The 16,680-nt window shown below is 40.2% G+C and overlaps 1 protein-coding gene across 1 annotated transcript in view; it reads right to left on the bottom strand.

The window, feature by feature from the left end:
* Window positions 1-15,549, bottom strand: part of LOC116442037 (opsin-5-like) — a 37,392-nt gene extending 21,843 nt beyond the window's left edge. The window contains exons 1-2 of the mRNA XM_032104574.1: window positions 15,202-15,549; window positions 3,916-4,068 (exon numbers count right to left, since the gene is read on the bottom strand). Of these exons, the coding sequence (XP_031960465.1) occupies window positions 3,916-4,054 (139 nt within the window). The 5' untranslated portion in view covers window positions 4,055-4,068; window positions 15,202-15,549. The remainder of the gene's footprint in view (window positions 1-3,915; window positions 4,069-15,201) is intronic.
* Between the last annotated feature and the right edge of the window lie 1,131 nt (window positions 15,550-16,680).

The following is a 16,680-nucleotide window of genomic DNA, read 5'->3' as shown; positions in this document are numbered from 1 at the left end:
CCATTTTTCTCTCCAGTGATATTTAGGATAACTAGAGTGCCAGCATCCAGTTTGAAACACTTTTTGAAAGCATTTGACATTTTCCTGAATCTTTTTCAACTTACTGGCAGTCTAGAGAGACATCTCTATCAGCCAAGCAGCTCTGAAGTTGCCAAGTTGCTCTGAAGCCGCTGCTCATTATTAGTATCAATGTTTCAGAGAGCTCCAGCACACTGACCTCCTAATCCCATACCTGGAAAGGGTCTACTGATAATTTGTGTTGCCTTTTGTCTATGCCTGCATCTGACAATTGCTTATTTGAATTTTTTTTTAACTCCTTGGTGATCAAAAGTTTATAATCTCCTTAGATGAGGCATCTAATGCTCCATTTCTCCTGCTGCTAAATGACTCCCAGAAGTCAGCTGAAGCCCTTGCTGGAAGAGGATCCCAGCTCTGCTAGGATGGAAACAGGGGAAAAAGACTCTTCAGATATAAAATAAAGGCTCTTTGCTAGGAGAACTGTCCATGGCATCATGGCACTGTTACACATATACAAAAAAAGAGCCAAGGATGTGATAACTAAAAAAGTGACACCTGCAGAGAGAGAGCCAGGCTGAGACACAACCTGCAGTGAGAGGGGAAACTGAAGAAATAAGCTTTACTTGTCCAACCTGACAGCAGCACTAAACCATCAGAGAAAATAAAATTTTTTTAAAAAAAAGATAGTTTAGGATTTTGTTTTCAATTAAGCTGTTTCATAACAGGCTGGGGAAATGTGCAGCAACAGTTTGTAAATCAATAGTGACTTGCCAAGGGGGTTCAGAGGAGCTGACAGCCAGCAGGTCCCTGCTCAGGAGTTTGTCACCCTACATGGCTGTACAGTGAATCAACCAAGGCAGTGATGAAAAAGCTGGTGGGGGAAGTGACAAAGACAAAAGAACTGGATTCTTATAACCATGAGCATAGTCTGATTTTTTTTTTTCCTAGACAATTAGAAAGGTACACATGGAAATGAATTATTCAGGACAAAAGATCATGCGCTCACGGAGAATTTATCACAGACTAGTCAAGACTCCTGATTTTTTTCAAAGACAAAAAAAATATTTTTCTTTTTCAAACTGCAATACTTCAGCTGTACAACCAGTCTGACCCTAAAAGCTCTGCTGAGTTTCCTGATAAGATCCATTCTTGTTCACTCACTCTTAATCTTCTTCTCCTTTTTGAAAGAAATTTTAAACTCACTGCACCTTACACAGCTCAAGTGCAAAAAGATGCACAAAAGCAGTCCTGGCTTCCTACCTCCTGCTTCCCTCTCCCTGCTGTCCCTCCCTGTCCACAGAGTCCATCCTCAGGAGGGGCCAGAATTTCTTGAAAGGGATCTGCAAAGGAGTAGGGAAAGTTCAGTGGAAAAATGTGACAGGTTTAGTCTGAATCACAAGTTATAATGAAACAACACAGACACGGAACCATAAAATCATTAAGGCTGGAAAAGACCTCCAAGATGATCAAGTCCAACCTTTGACTGAACATCACCGTGCCCGCCAAACCACATCATGAAGCGCCACCTCCACTCATTTTCTGAGCACTTCCAGGGCTAATGATTCCACCATTCCTGGGCAGCCCATTCCAAAGCTGAACCATTCTTCCAGTGAAGAAATTTTTACTAATATCCTTATTCTATGGATCCAAGTCCAAGGAAGATGCAAATACATCATTAATATGAATAAATGAAGACCATAAGTGGCTCTAATGAAAGCTGCTAGTGGGGTTTGTGATGCCCACAAGGCAAAGTAATTAACCAAGTAAAATGCAACGCAGAACAAACACTTTACAAATAAAGTAAGAGAGCTAAAGGTAGGATATGATGTGTACAGCTATGTACAGGTACAGCACAGCTGTGGCCTGAACTACCCTGCTCAGGACACTGGATACAATGAGTTCACAAGTCCAATATCAAAACGATTATGAGACCTTTTAAAATTATACTTTCAGTTTCCTCACACTACTCCCAAGAGTCTGTTCCTTTACGATTGGCTTTTGGCTTTTCACTGGAAATTTTTGATTCCTGTTCCTTGCCTTAATTTGATTATGTCTGTGTTTTTCAAGATGTTTCACACCTGACATGGATAATTTTTGGAACAGGATAAACCTACATTAAATACAGTGAATATAACAAGGCAGCACAGTGTATATTCGGAAGAATCATCCATCAGACATATTTCCTGGGATTAAAGCTAAATTTACTTAACCAAGTGAAAAAAGACCAGAAGTGGGTGTTGTTTTGGGCAGTTCAGTGAAGACCTCTGTCTACAGAGCAACAGAAAAAAAATACATATGTGAGAAGTGAGGATATCTACAAAACAGTATATGAATACCAAGAACAGCACTGAGATACAGCTTCGCCTGTCACTTCTGCTGCTCTGAATTATTTTTTCAATAAAGACATAAGCAGAAGAGAAATGAGAAATAAGCAGAAACATAAATAGAAGGGAAATAATAATAGAAAACTCCTCTACCTGTGGAAAAGAGTACATTACTTAGATCAGTCAGTGGAAAGGCAGTAAAAGAGAGTAGAAGGGAGGGATCTAAAGCAGTGAATGAGAAACACAAAAGCAGGACTAACTGACAGATCTTTGTGCAGAACTGGTTGAACAAGACAATGAATCAAAACTGCAATAAATGTCAAAAAGTCACTGTGCACTCTGTATCCAGCCTTGTCTTCTGATACCTGGAATCTAGGTTTTGTAGAACAGTCCTATGTCCTTAGCTCAGCTTTATTGAGAAAACAGCTGTTGAGCTGTGAGAACCTGCATGAACTAAGACCATAAAGCATAAAGGAACTTAAAATATATAAAGAAGAATGGAATGGAATGGAATGGAATGGAATGGAATGGAATGGAATGGAATGGAATGGAATGGAATAGAATAGAATAGAATAGAATATCCTGAGTTGAAAAGGACCCACAAGGACCATCGAAGTCCAGCTCCTGGCCCTGCAGAGCACAATCCCAAGAATCAATCCCACCATGTGCCTGAGAGTTTTGCCCAAACACTTCTTGAGTTCTGTCAGGCTTGGTGCTATGACCACGGCCCTGGGGAGTTCCAGTGCCCAGCCCCTCTCTGGGTGAAGAACCTTTTCCTGATATCCAAACTAAACCTCTCCCAACACAACTTGAGGCTGTTCCTTCAGGTGTTGAGGCAAATATGGACACAAAAAGATATAACTCTGCCCTCCTCCATAAAGCAAAGAAGGCAAATTGTCAAGAAAAAGGACCAGTTTATCCGTAGAAGAAATAGAGACCAGCATTTTCCTGCTGAATGATAACTCCTTGGCATGTGAAAACTTTAAAGATAAATCAGTCCCAGCTATCATGGGTGTGCACTAACCAACAGATAATTGTATTTATTCTGCATGCAAGGTCACTTGGAACCTGGTAATGGGCTCAAACACAAAAGGATAGGGAGGGTGCTAGGCAGAAAATATTGCTCAGTATAACATGTAACAGAGGACAGATGATGCCAGGAGCTGAGCAAGGGTCACATGAGCACATCTGAGGGTGTTCGCTGCTGCATAGGCTTTGAAAACAGGCCATAAAACCCACATGGCATAGTGAGGAAAACCCTATTCTGCCCAGGGAAAATTAAACTGCAGGGTAGCAACCTCCCAGTTACTAAAAAAAAAATATATATTATTTCTTCACTTTTTTCTGGAATGTCTACTGTTATTTGGCTACCTGCAGCAGCATTATCTGTTGACATTAACTGTTGACACCATATTTCTAACACATTCTCTCCCCTCCCTCCTAGATTTTTCTTTCTAATATGAAAAACTATGTAATTACACATCTAATGAACAGCAATTTCTGCCTCCTTTCTGAGAGCTGCAAGGATGCAGTGGCACGGTCATATTTCAAAGACCAGTTATAAAATCATTACCAATTATTGTCAAATAAAAGCCAGCTATGATATCAGCTTCTCTAGAAAGCTTTGATGCAAAGGGGTCTTCCTTTTGGAGATAGTGTGGGATGTATTCTTCCTGGGAGGAATTTTTGTGATCTGATGCCATCCCACTCATGTCCAGTTAAGCACCTGAAAAACAAAAGAACAGAGTTTACAATAGATCACATCAGCTGTTACAAAATGTGCAGATATTTTTGCTCATACACAGGATGCATCTTCAGTTCTGCTCTGATACTTCCCAGGGCATTTCAGGATATAACTCAAAATTGCATAAAGCATCCTGCCATAATTTACTTCATGACTGACTTTATCCAAGAACATCATTATTCACATGGCACCACAATATGAAAAACACATCAAGCTATTGGGCAGTGTCCAGAGGAGGCCACGAGGATGGTGAAGGGTCTGGAGGGGAAGATTTGTGAGGAGAAGCTGAGGGCACTTTGTCTGTTCAGCCTGGAGGAGACTGAGGGGTGACCTCAGTGGGGGCTTCAATGTCCTCATGAAGGGAAGAGGAGGGGCAGGGGCTGATTTCTTCACTCTCATGACCAGTGACAGGACTGGGGGAAAGCTGGAGCTGAGTCTGTGCTACTTGTCTTTCTCCATACACTCATGATGACAAGAAACTGGGAATCATCAGCAAGACAGTCCCAGCAATTTCTTTGTATCCTCAGGGGCATTATGTCTGCAGATGGCAGCCCTGCAAATTACATCCATAAACTCTCCTTAGAGTTCCTTAGGTGTTGTGTTCCAGTGCAAATAACTTCTCATGGCCATGGTTATAAACTATAATTGCTGCAGGAATCATGAAGCAGCAGGAGTATTAAATAATAGACTCATCTAGGAAGGCTTGTTGGGGTTTTGTTCCATTTTCTTTTGTGTGGAAATGGGTTATTGGGGTTAAATGTGCTAATATAAATAAAGTGAACCCTGATATGGGAAAATGGGAATCTGGCAAAAACCCATGAAAGTTATCCCTCCAGGACAACTGAAGAAGTAAAGTGAGGAACTCCTGCATAAGACAAAAATATTTCTGCCGTGTTTGAAACCACGCAGCCAGGAAATATTGAGGGCATTCAGACACCCTAATTCCTCTTGCCAGTGCTTGGTGGGGCAGGAGTGGCACTCAAGAACTCAGCACTTGGCTCAGGGCTTCCGTATCTTTTGTTGTGGGACCTGGGACAAGATGTGAAGCTCTAAATTTTTCCCCTCAGAAGTCCAACCTGGAGGGAGACTAAATGAGAAGAAAAAAAATGTTTCATTATTTTACTCATTTGCTCTCTCTTCTGCATCTTGAAGACAGGCAGTCTTGTCAATAACAGACCTGTGTGGGCAAGTACACCCATGTACACCTAAAGCATTCACAACCCTCTCCCCACTGTCCTTCTAGCTTTGGAAAAAAAAAAAAAAAAGATTTTACTGAAGGGGATTGAATCACGAAGGCACACTGCTACTCTAGACATGGGAGAGAACAAAAAGTCACCCAGGCATGTGGCTCCAAGCAGCATCAAATATTTAAAGTTCAGCAGTTTCATTGGAATTTTTTCTTTTTTTAATTAAAAGAAAAAAAGGCTGATTAATTTAAAAATTAGTTTATTAAAAAAAAAAAAAAATCACTGTTCCAGACAGCAGAGCAGCCATTTAAATTTGGATCAGATACTGTGGTACAACAACCTGGACAGTCTAAAAAGACCATCTTGTATAAAAGGATAGCCAAAAGCATGAATCTAGGAAATAATCAGGATCATCCTGTCCATCCTATCATGCCACAGGCCTTGATCCAGATTCCACCTGGCCTTTAAAAGGATCCTGATGCTTTTCTATCCCCCAGCTTGCTCAGTCCCACAGCTCCTCTGTGGCTGCAGCATTTGAACCACGTGGGTGGCTGAAGTGATGCAAATGGAAAAGCACATCTGGGACCTGTCAGCACAATTTGGGTTTGATACACATACCAAAATGTTTAATGGCAAGTTCCTCTTTTAAGCCACAGCAGAATCTCCCACTCAAGTCAGTATCAGGTGGCTCACAAGGACAGTGTTTTGCTACTTACAAACACAAAAAAAGGAGCTCTAAATAGGAAATTTCAACTTCTATGTATGCTAAACCCATCCAGAAGTCCAGACACTGGATTTTAAATCTGCCTTGAAGCAAAGGTGCAGGTTTGTCAGAGAAATCACAGCCTTGGGACAGGAGGGAGCCCTCTCTGGTCCACATAGACATGGAAAATTTTCCTGCTTCATGTGATATAAGTTGTTTACCTGCTTGCAAATGTTAATGTTGTGACAGACTGTCCTCTCTGGTTGCTGAATAAAAAACACTTTATCTCAGCTTTACGTAGAGAGAGCACATTATTTCTTGAAAATTTTCAACAAAACTAAAAGGAAATTAATGTCTAACTTCCAAGTAGGTATGCGAACATTCCTTATTATTTTTAATCATGTCTGGTGAATTAAGAATAAGTTCCAGATATAAGAAGATAAAAACCAACTCCACTTGATTTACACAAAAAGTGCTACAGTGAAATATAATGCAGGAGGCTAATACTTGATTATGGCCTTAAAAGAAATTCATCATCCTGAGTAGACAGGAATTAATTGTGCCCCCCAAAATGAAGTTTTATTCCAGCATCAACTTCACTTTTAGAGTTCATAAAATGGAAAAGGAGGTAATTAACAGAGCAGAGTAATTAATACTCTCATAATTCCAAATCAAGAAAAGCCATAATCCTAATCAGCATCTAGTGTCTAAATATTGGGTAAAAAAATATGGAAAGGTATAACTTTCGTACTAGAAGGAGAAGCCTAGCAAATGTAGGGGATGTGCATTTTCACAAATGAATTATTTCAGGAACCAAGATTTGAACTGCCAACTCTGTTGATTTTATTCATACATGTGTTTTATAAGGTATCACAGTATTAAATGCTTCATAAACGTCATAAATCTTCTGACCCACAGCTCCTAAAAGTAAATGAGTCAGCAACAGGGACTATAAAATACTATTTTAATAGAAACACCAGTGATCCATGCTAGTACCAATCCTCATAGCTTGCAAGTTCATGTGAACTCCTAAAACATTTTGGGAAGCTACAAACGGGAGGTGTACCAACCCAGGTTCAAATTATTGTGTTGTCTTACATGGGGCTTAGACAAATATGGGTACATAGTGGCAAAATCTGAAGTCTTTAAGTTGGTAAGAATCTAACTTAGTAAGAAATATAAATTAGTAATTAACCTAAATTAGTAAGAAAACAATCACTGTGCTCATGTTAGCCAGCCAAAAATGAATGTACTCAATTTATGTACAACAGCCAAACTGGTATGAGGTACAGAATGCATTTTTGTAAATTTGCAGGCAAATGAAGGAAATATTAATGCCAACTATTAAAAAAATATGAAAAAACTAAAATAATGTTGTAGCTCAATGAAAAAAGTTATTTAGTATGGGAAGCAGCAGTGTGTAGTGAGTGCCATAGGAATCCCAGAAACTGAACTATTCTCAGATGCTGCCAAAATCCTCTGTGGAAGTTACTGTGGCAGGGATGCTTTAATGTACTTGACAAGAGAGCACAAGAAATCAAACATTATTTCCAAAGTCATGGCCCACAGACAAGTGTTGCAATTATTTGTAAAGGCAGATTAATTTATCAAGGGATAAATGGCAGAGTGAAACAAAAGATGTCCATAGCAAGAGTCAGTAGGGCTTGTTTTGAAAGATTAATACAGCTAAAGTGATAACACTATCAATTGTATTAATTAAGAAAATAATTTTCTGCTCTCTCATGATATGTTAAAAACAATAAAACTATGAATAATTTTATCAGAGTCAGTAAAAGACAAAAGCTAAAATCATTAATTAGTGCCAGTAAATACTATCTTTTTAAGAGGAAAAGAGGTAATTATGTCTTCCTTTAATTTGTCCAATGACATCCATTTCTCAGTGTCCCCACAGCAAAGTCAGTCAGCTCTCAGTGTCTGCTGGGTCCCAGCTCACACTGTCAAGTATCATTTCTATCCTAAACTTTCCCTGGGTATATTTTGAGGAGCTCCTTTCACAGTCTGGGGCTGGGGAAGCACAGGCAAAGGTCCCAGTGGGCATTTCCTCATCCTGCCACACCATCCTGGCTGCTGCACTGGTGACACGGACCATGGTGACTGTCAAAACTCACAGCTACAACATACATCCTTAGCCAAGTATTTCCCAATAGTCCAACCAGACACTTTATTTAGGAACACAAATAATAATGATCAGAAAACTTATTTCAAAACAGCTACAGAGCACCATCCTTTTTCTTTTTTTTTTTTTTTTTCTTTTTTTAATCTCCTAATGTAGTAGAAGAAATTCTCTTAAGAAAAATGGGTTTTGTTTAATCTCAGTTTAGGGCTAAATCCTGAAGATTCAAGCTGTAGACTGGAAATCTGTCTTTTGTCCTTAGTAGGCTTGTTTAACACCAGGCTGCTGGTTATTTTACAGTGGATTCACTCCCACCTGTTGAAGAGGAAACATTACTTTGAATGCACTAAATTAAAAGTTTAACATGTTCTACATTTCAGGTGTGCACTGTGCTCCATCCCATCACATCCCACTGCTGCTTTTGCGCTAATAATGATATAAAACAGGAAATTTGGTATGCCTCATGTTTCTCCCACAGGAGAGAAACAGAGCTTTTGGAACAACAACTTTTGGTCTGCTGATACCAAGAAAATGCTTCAATTCTGCCTGTCACAGAAGATCTGCCCAAACAACCTAAGGCAACATCCCACAGGAGCACTGGAAGGGCAGGGGTGAGAGAAAAGCGACACTCAGATCACAGAATCATAGAATGCCTTGGGCTGGAAGGGACCTTCAAAGATTATTCCATTCCAACCCCTACTGTGGGCAGGGACACCTTCCACTATCCCAGGTTGCTCCAAGCCCCGTCCAGCCTGGCCTTGAACACTTCCAGGGATGGGGCAGACACAGCTTCTGTGGCAACCAGTTCCTCACTGCCCTCAGTGTATGTGGTCCCCATCTCAGGCTAAACACCACTCAGGTATTTTAAATAAAGTCCTGGTTGGGTATATAATAACCTAATAACCATAGGACATAACCCTATGTCCTATGAAGTAAAACTATTACTAAATAATAATATGTTTCGTGTTTGGCCTAATCAATTTTTTTTTAAATGTGACAATAATAAGTTCCCAAGTGGTTATGTGAGTGTTTGGTGCTTCCTTCCCCTTAAGGATTGGTTGTCAGAGTGTCTGCAGCTACTTTTACTTTCCTAGGCAGTGCAGACCCACAGCAGTGGATCTGCAGAGCAAAACAGCTGCTGTTGAGGACCTTCATTTTTCCAAGGCTTTCCACTTTTCAAGCACTAAAAAGAAAATAGAAACAGAAAATAAAAAAAGAAGAAAAGCAGAAAGAAAAAGAAAAAAAGAAAATAGAAAAAGAAAAAGAAAAAAAGAAAAAGAAAAAGAAAAAAAGAAAAAGAAAAAGAAAAAAAGAAAAAGAAAAAGAAAAAGAAAAAGAAAAAGAAAAAGAAAAAGAATAAGAAAAAGAAAAAGAAAAAGAAAAAAGAAAAAGAGAAAAAGAAAAAGAAAAAGAAAAAGAAAAAAAGAAAAAGAAAAAGAAAAAAAGAAAAAGAAAAAGAAAAAGAAAAAGAAAAAGAAAAAGAATAAGAAAAAGAAAAAGAAAAAAGAAAAAGAGAAAAAGAAAAAGAAAAAGAAAAAGAAAAAAAGAAAAAGAAAAAGAATAAGAAAAAGAAAAAGAAAAAAGAAAAAGAGAAAAAGAAAAAGAAAAAGAAAAAAAGAAAAAGAAAAAGAAAAAGAAAAAGAAAAAGAAAAAAAGAAAAAGAAAAAGAAAAAGAAAAAGAAAAAGAAAAAAAGAAAAAGAAAAAGAATAAGAAAAAAAAGAAAAAGAAAAAGAAAAAGGAAAAGGAAAAGGAAAAGGAAAAGGAAAAGGAAAAGAAAAAGAAAGGAAAAGGGAAAGAGGAAAAGGAAAAGGAAAAGGAAAAGGAAGAAAGTGAATGATAAGACAAGCCTGTTTATAATTGATTCCTTAATTCTGGTTAATAACCATAGATCAAAATCCAGGTTCTCAAAAGATATTTCATTACATAAGTGCTTCATGCAAAGTGGTAGGCACACTTGGACAAGCGCTGGGAATTAATCCAGTTATCAAGGACTGGTTTGGTTTTGGTTTTGCTGCCTCAAAAGACCAAAGGATTCCACATTGGTACATCTCCAATGTCCAAAGCTGGGAGCAGAGAGCACTGCACCACAAGGTGCCATCCAGCCCATCTACTGACCCTCTTTCCAGCACATTCTGTGCTGGAAGGCACCCAGTGCCTGTGAAAAGAGATTTAAAACCACAACAAAAGAAACCAACTCGTTCTGATTATTAGAAATGAGTTCGTGCTTATATCAGTGCTGCAGACACTCATCTTTAATTAATACAAACAATTCCACTTTTAAATAATATATTCTTTAAAATGGAACTGTTCCACTATAGCCAACCTCAGGAGATGCAAACTCCTGACTCAGACACTATAAAATGTCAATACCTAGCCTCAAAACTTCTGAGATTAAAGAAAAAAAAGTGATTTGAGGTTTCTTGTTTGGCCTAATCAATGCAGCTTTGCCAGCCCTACGTCTATTTTGCTCCCTGCTTTCTTCTCATCTCTCACTGGGGGTGTTTCAACGTGTCCTTCATGGCTTGGCCAGGCTGTTCTTACCCTGAGGGATGCCAGGGCATGCCATCCCCACCTCTTTCAGGATAGAAGTCGACCACATAACAATGGTTACCTTCCTGACCTCTTCCTCCTGTAGGCAGGGCACAGAAGGAGGGGGGAGAAAATCTTGGGTTTTGCTGCAAAGCACCTGATGTTTTCTCTAAGGTTTAGGCAAATCCAGGGAAATTTCATCCAGAGTTGCCATAAGCATGATGTTTTGCAGGAGTTGAGTGACAGCAACCAAAAGGACCTGACCTTTACCTGTAATTTATCACAGAAACACAAAATCATAGAATGGTTTGGTTTGGAAGGGACCTTAGAGACCATCCAGTTCCAACCCCCTGCCATGGGGCAGGGACACCTTCCACTAGGCCAGGTTGCTTCAGAGGTCCATCCAACCTGGCCTGGAACACTTCCAGGGATGGGGCATCCACAGCTTCTCTGGGCAACCTGTGCCAGGGCCTCACCACCCTCGCAGTAAAGAATTCCTTCCTGATGTCCAATCTAGCCCTGTCCCTGTGAGTTTATTTCCATTATTTACCGGGCACTGACATTTGGTTTCAGGGGTTTGCAGACCCCCCAGTGACTGCATCACAGCAGGCACAGCAAGAGACTTTCCATGCCCCAAACAAACTCCAGTGTATGAGGTCTTTAGGTCCCATATTCCTCTACAACATCACCTGGAGAAGGTGGGAACTTTAGGGTAGCTGCTGCCTCAGCAACTCTAAACCACTGTCACAACCTGTCCTGGCTGGGGTTTTGTCCATTTATATTTCATCAGACACCAAGACTTTGCCACTGCCCATCATTTCCATCCTAGTCTACCTGTTTTCCCATCTCCTGAAGGAAATTCTTACAGTCCCCTACCCTTCTGAGGGAGCAGAAAGGTCTGGAGGACCAAGCACAGAGCAACCCCCAGGGTCCTGCCAAGTCTCATCCCTTCTACTTGATGTGCAGTTTTCAGCAAATTGCTAAACCTCTTCCCCCCAAAGGAAAACAGAGGGAATCTGTATCTACAGGGGAACGTGGGCCAATGGACTGATGTGTTCTGGTGCAACGGCTCCCAAGTCCGTGATCCGAGCAAGAACAATGTGTTCTGCTGGTTTGGAAAATGATTATAAACCACAAGGTGTCCTGAGGGATGGGGAGGTACAGTGAAGTACAAATGAACTTCTTAGCTATGACAGACTAAGATTTTGCAGGCATATTCTGAGATCTGAAATTGTGGGGGTTTTTTCCCCCAGGACAGCATCTTCAGAAGAAAACTGATTCACTTACAATAAAGAGATCAAAACTGAAATTTCAGATCTGTCTCAGCAGCCTGTTATGTTTTCAATGTTTGATGTGAAAAACCACAAGCATTATTGTTTTCGAAAGTTGTACAATTAGTCCTCAATATCCAGAAGACATAACAGCATCCACAAGCCTGCAGTCAACCAAATTATACAATTTATTTGTGGGTTTGTTTTCCCATATCTCAACAAAACAATAAATAATGCTCTCTGGCCTGCTAATATCCCTGAGAATGGCCATATATGTGTGTGTATATATATATTTTTTTTTGTTTTTGTTTTTGTTTTTGTTTTTGTTTTTTTTGTTCAGGAACAGAATCTGAAGGTGCTGGGGCATGCAAATAATGGAATGTTTCTTTCAGCTCTTATCTGATTTCACGGCAGGTTAAATCCTGGTTTTGTTGTTACAGATGAGCGTCCAGACTATTCCTAATAATGGAAATTTCACAGCCTCCTGAGGTAAACTTTTCCTGAGGTTAATCAAAATTTTCAAAGAAAGAAACTTGAGATCACACACTTCTTAAAGAACTTACATCATTAGGTCAGAGAGAATAATTTTCCTCCCAAATCCTTAATATCTGATACAGGTAGATCCTTTTGGGGAAGAATAATATTAGGGATTCATTTCAGTATTTTAGGGGTGCAATTAGTGAAGATCCAATAATCTGCTGCATTCAGCCTTGATAAAAGTCTTGCTAATGCAAAATGGATTATGAACAGGGCTGTGCACAAGGAAAGGAAATTCAAGTGCCTTGAACAGGTAACACACATCGAGAAGGGTAGGAGAATATTGAACTGGCAAGAATTGGGCATCAAAAGTGCTTTTAAATACTCAAAAAAAAATTGCAATTCACCATGATAATATACCACAAAATATGCATGAATTGCAAGAGGTCTAAGTGCAGGAAGGTGAGAGGAAATCAATAAAGTTCAGAAGAACCTGAATTCAAAAACAAATATTATTTTTTCTGGTGAATAGAAGGCATTTAAGAAGCACTGAAAACAACTCAATTTGAGAAATTAAAATTAAGAACTATGTAAAGGTAAATGTTTGATAAACAACAATAAAGATTTCCTTCTGCTTGGGCTTTAGTCCATAAACCCAACCTAAATGCAAAGCATCATAGGCAACAACCCCGCAACAAGATCTGATCACTCTCTGCAAAGCTCCTCAGGGTTGGTAGCCAGCCTATTAGGAGGAAAAGATCTGTGTTCCCACTGTATTTCCAGGGATCCCACTGACACATCAGAATTTCCTTACATCCATGTTTGAGCTCACCTTGATCACGAATCTGAAGGCACCCGCCCCTGCTCTTGTCTGGGGCAGACAGGGCCATATTTTCTTGCAATATTCTTCCTGGCAGTCCTGGTAGTGACCAGATCAGCCCTGTGAAGCTGCCACAGCAAAGTAACCTGGCAGATTTCTGGCTCTACCCTTCTTAACTTGCAGTGGGAACCTGGCTGTCTCTGTAGACCTGAGCCAAAACAAAGCTAAAGAAAACAGAGGCAGACACTTCACAGGATCTGGAGAGACTGTAAAGGTTTTATTGAATCTTTCTGAGGTAGTGACAGCACAGCATTTCACACTCCTGCTTCACTGAGGTTGGCTTGGGAAAAAAGCATGTGCCACTCAAATGTGGGAGCTACATAATCAGCAGAGACTGTCTAGGAGAAAATGTAAGGCAGTCACAGCCAGGCATCATTTAGAGAGTAACAAAAAACAGTCTCAGTAACCCAGCAAGTGGCGTTTTAACCAAGAAAACCCCAAGTGTAGCACCACCAGAGAACTAGCAACAAGGAAAAGCCATGAAAACAAGACCAGCTGAAGAGCAGAAAGGCAATGCCAGATCTCAAGAGACAGCACCTGAAATCTCGTTTAGGCTCCTGGAGCACTTTTCCATAGAAGTTTCCTATTGCAGAGGAAATCCTGTCCCTCTGCTTCAGCATCACTGCCCATTTGTCCACTAAACAAATGTCCTAGAGACACACAAACACCCAACTCTGTCCCAGGGAAGAACAAGTGGCTTCCTGGCAGACCAACACATGAAATCTCATCTGATCCTTTCTCATGTAAAACATAAGGCTTGGGGTAACTAAATGCACAACTATTTTCCAGCTCATAAACTGAATTAGAGCGACTTAGTCATCTATGTGCAGTCATGTAACGAGTCAGGGGCGGGGAATGCAACTTTCTGCTGGATCTCTCTCCTCTTGTTACAGGCTGACCCTGATACTAAAATTGTCCTTTTGCTGCCTGTTTACCATTGAGGAAGTTCAGCACTGCAAATTGGGGTGCAGGCAGGCACACAGAGCGGGTGTCTGCATCCAGCTCAGCAAAGAAACATCCCCCAAATGCATGCAAATACAATGATATATTGATGCCTAATTCTTGGGTGAGTACTTCAGTGCTATTTTGTTATTAAATGAAGCTTAGAGTTCAGCTAAATAAAAAGAACTGTATATTCTTTGGTGCAAAGTGCCATCACAACCCTGTGCTGATCTACAGTTGTTCAACTCTGGGCAGTTCCCTTCTGTCAGTGAACAAAGTTTCTGCAAACACTTTCTCTCTTGTTGTAAGGGAGTTTTTTGGGATACTAATTTTAATTTCTTACTTTGAAATCAACTAGTAATCAGCATTAAATCAATACCAATCAGATAATCAGTATCAAATCAATCGATGTTTTAGGCTCCTGGTATTGCCCAAAGACACAAGTGATTAATTCTCTTCCAAATTCATTCTGTAATAAAGGCAATGCCAGGTTTGTGGAGAACTCCAAAAAGATTAATGGAAAAGCCAGCCCAAAAAGGACAATATTTATCAAAATGCCATTAGACTGACCAGTCCTGTTACATCATGAAATTATCCTTGGTTATATCACACACGCCTGAAGACTCCAATGCCTTCAAAAGGAGTGGAGGAGAGAAAAGAATAAATGATGCTGTGCAATATCAAAACTTCCAGAATTTTTTCCTGAATTTCTCAGATACACTGCAGAAGGCTGCACCCTGACATCTTCATTCCTATGATGAAACATTTTACTCTAGAGGAAGGAGAAGAAAAATAGAATAACAATCAAAAGGATTCTGTGAGAAACTAAGTATGAGAGAAGATAATATGAAAATTACCTAAATTAAGAATACAGTGAAAATAGGTAATGTAAGCACCCAGGTGTGCATCTGTGCATGCCATTTTGCACCTGCATATTCTTGTGCATGTAAAAACACACTCTTTCAGCAAGAACAGGAGAAACAGAACTTACCTTATTAATGAACTCTGTATAGACCATCCCCCTAGAGCTCCACAGCTGCTTTTACTTCAAAGTCTGGACCACAATGATCTGTAAAAGCATAAATCCACAGTGGTCTTGGTGTTTAAAGTTTTAGAGTTCAAGAGGAAGAGGAGAAAATCATTCTGTTCCTCAGTACGAGGCAGTCTCCCTCCTTCTCGCACTTCCCATCTCGGACTCCCAGACCCTGGAATCTGCGCTGTTCCTCCCTCTCTCACTCTCCCCAGTGGTGCTGCTGTCAATCATCCATCTCACCCCATGAAATTCCCTCTCTGGAGCATCCTGCCCCTCTGTCCGTGCCAGGCAGCTTCCCAAAGTGCAGGGACCCCGGGAGTGCAGCAGGCAGAGGAAGGGGCGTAAGCCAGAGCCAGGCAAAGTCTGTCACACCACATGTCACACACTGCTGGGAGCCTCCTGCCAGCACAGCTGGAATCCTGTGCATCGCCCCCGACACAGAACCCAGGATGCTTTTAAACTTGAAGGTGCTTTTTCTCATCAAGTTATTCTGACTTTTCTGGTAAGAGAGGAAAAAGACCTGCAGTCCTAAAAGGTGCTTTCACAAAGGTAATAAAAGCATCTTTCAGTATTGCATTTCACTTTTCTTCACCAGCACCACCAGGCAATTATAAGGCTGGGCTGGATGGTAAAAAGATGTGTGTGTAAATCATCATCACTACCCCCAACTCAGAAAGTTTTTACATTAACTGGAGACCTGACTTTCAATCGCCACTGCAGCAAAATAAAATCTGAAGCCTGCAAAAGAAGTTTACAAAGATGAAATACAGGGATTGATCCTCGATTTTCTTCACTGAGGCAGATTTCTGAGTCTGTACAGCCAAATCTCAGAGTCAGTTCTCTTTCATCAGCTCTGATTAAGAATCACTTTCCTAGGTAACACAGCAAACTGAATCCAGTCCTAGATACAGAAAGAATATTGCAGGGAACATTTTTAGATGCTTCGCATCCCAACATTTACCCTATCACCTTTCTGCCAGGGGCTAGGAATTAAGGGGCTGCAGAAGTCACTGAAAGATTTTAATAAATTACTTCACTTGGCATTTTAGTATTAAAGATAAATAGAGAGGATGACACTTCTTTTGTTTCATTAAAAAAAAATCATCATGATTTCATGGGTGTCTTTCTGTGCTTGCCAGAGGTGGAAGGATTGTGTTCTAGCAGTAAAAGACAAAAAAAGGATTCTCTCCTAAAATGGTAAAAGATAAGAGGCAGCAAATGATTTCCAGAATATGGATATTCCTCTTAGCCAGTGTAGTCTCCCAGTGAGGCTGGATACCACTCTCTGATGGTTACATAAAATAGAAAAGCAACCTGTTTTCTCCTTTCCTAATGAAGGAACTGGGAGTAGCCCAGTTTTTGGGTACAGACTGGCCCCAGTCAGTTCACCCTTCCTTGGCACACACCAGTCCTTCAGCACAAAAGCACTGCATGTAA

This window comes from Corvus moneduloides, chromosome 3 (assembly GCF_009650955.1).
Source record: "Corvus moneduloides isolate bCorMon1 chromosome 3, bCorMon1.pri, whole genome shotgun sequence".
In the NCBI taxonomy this organism is placed as follows: Eukaryota; Metazoa; Chordata; class Aves; order Passeriformes; family Corvidae; genus Corvus; species Corvus moneduloides.
The sequence above is the reverse complement of the archived record's forward strand: the minus strand, read 5'-3'. Positions and strand labels throughout refer to the sequence as shown.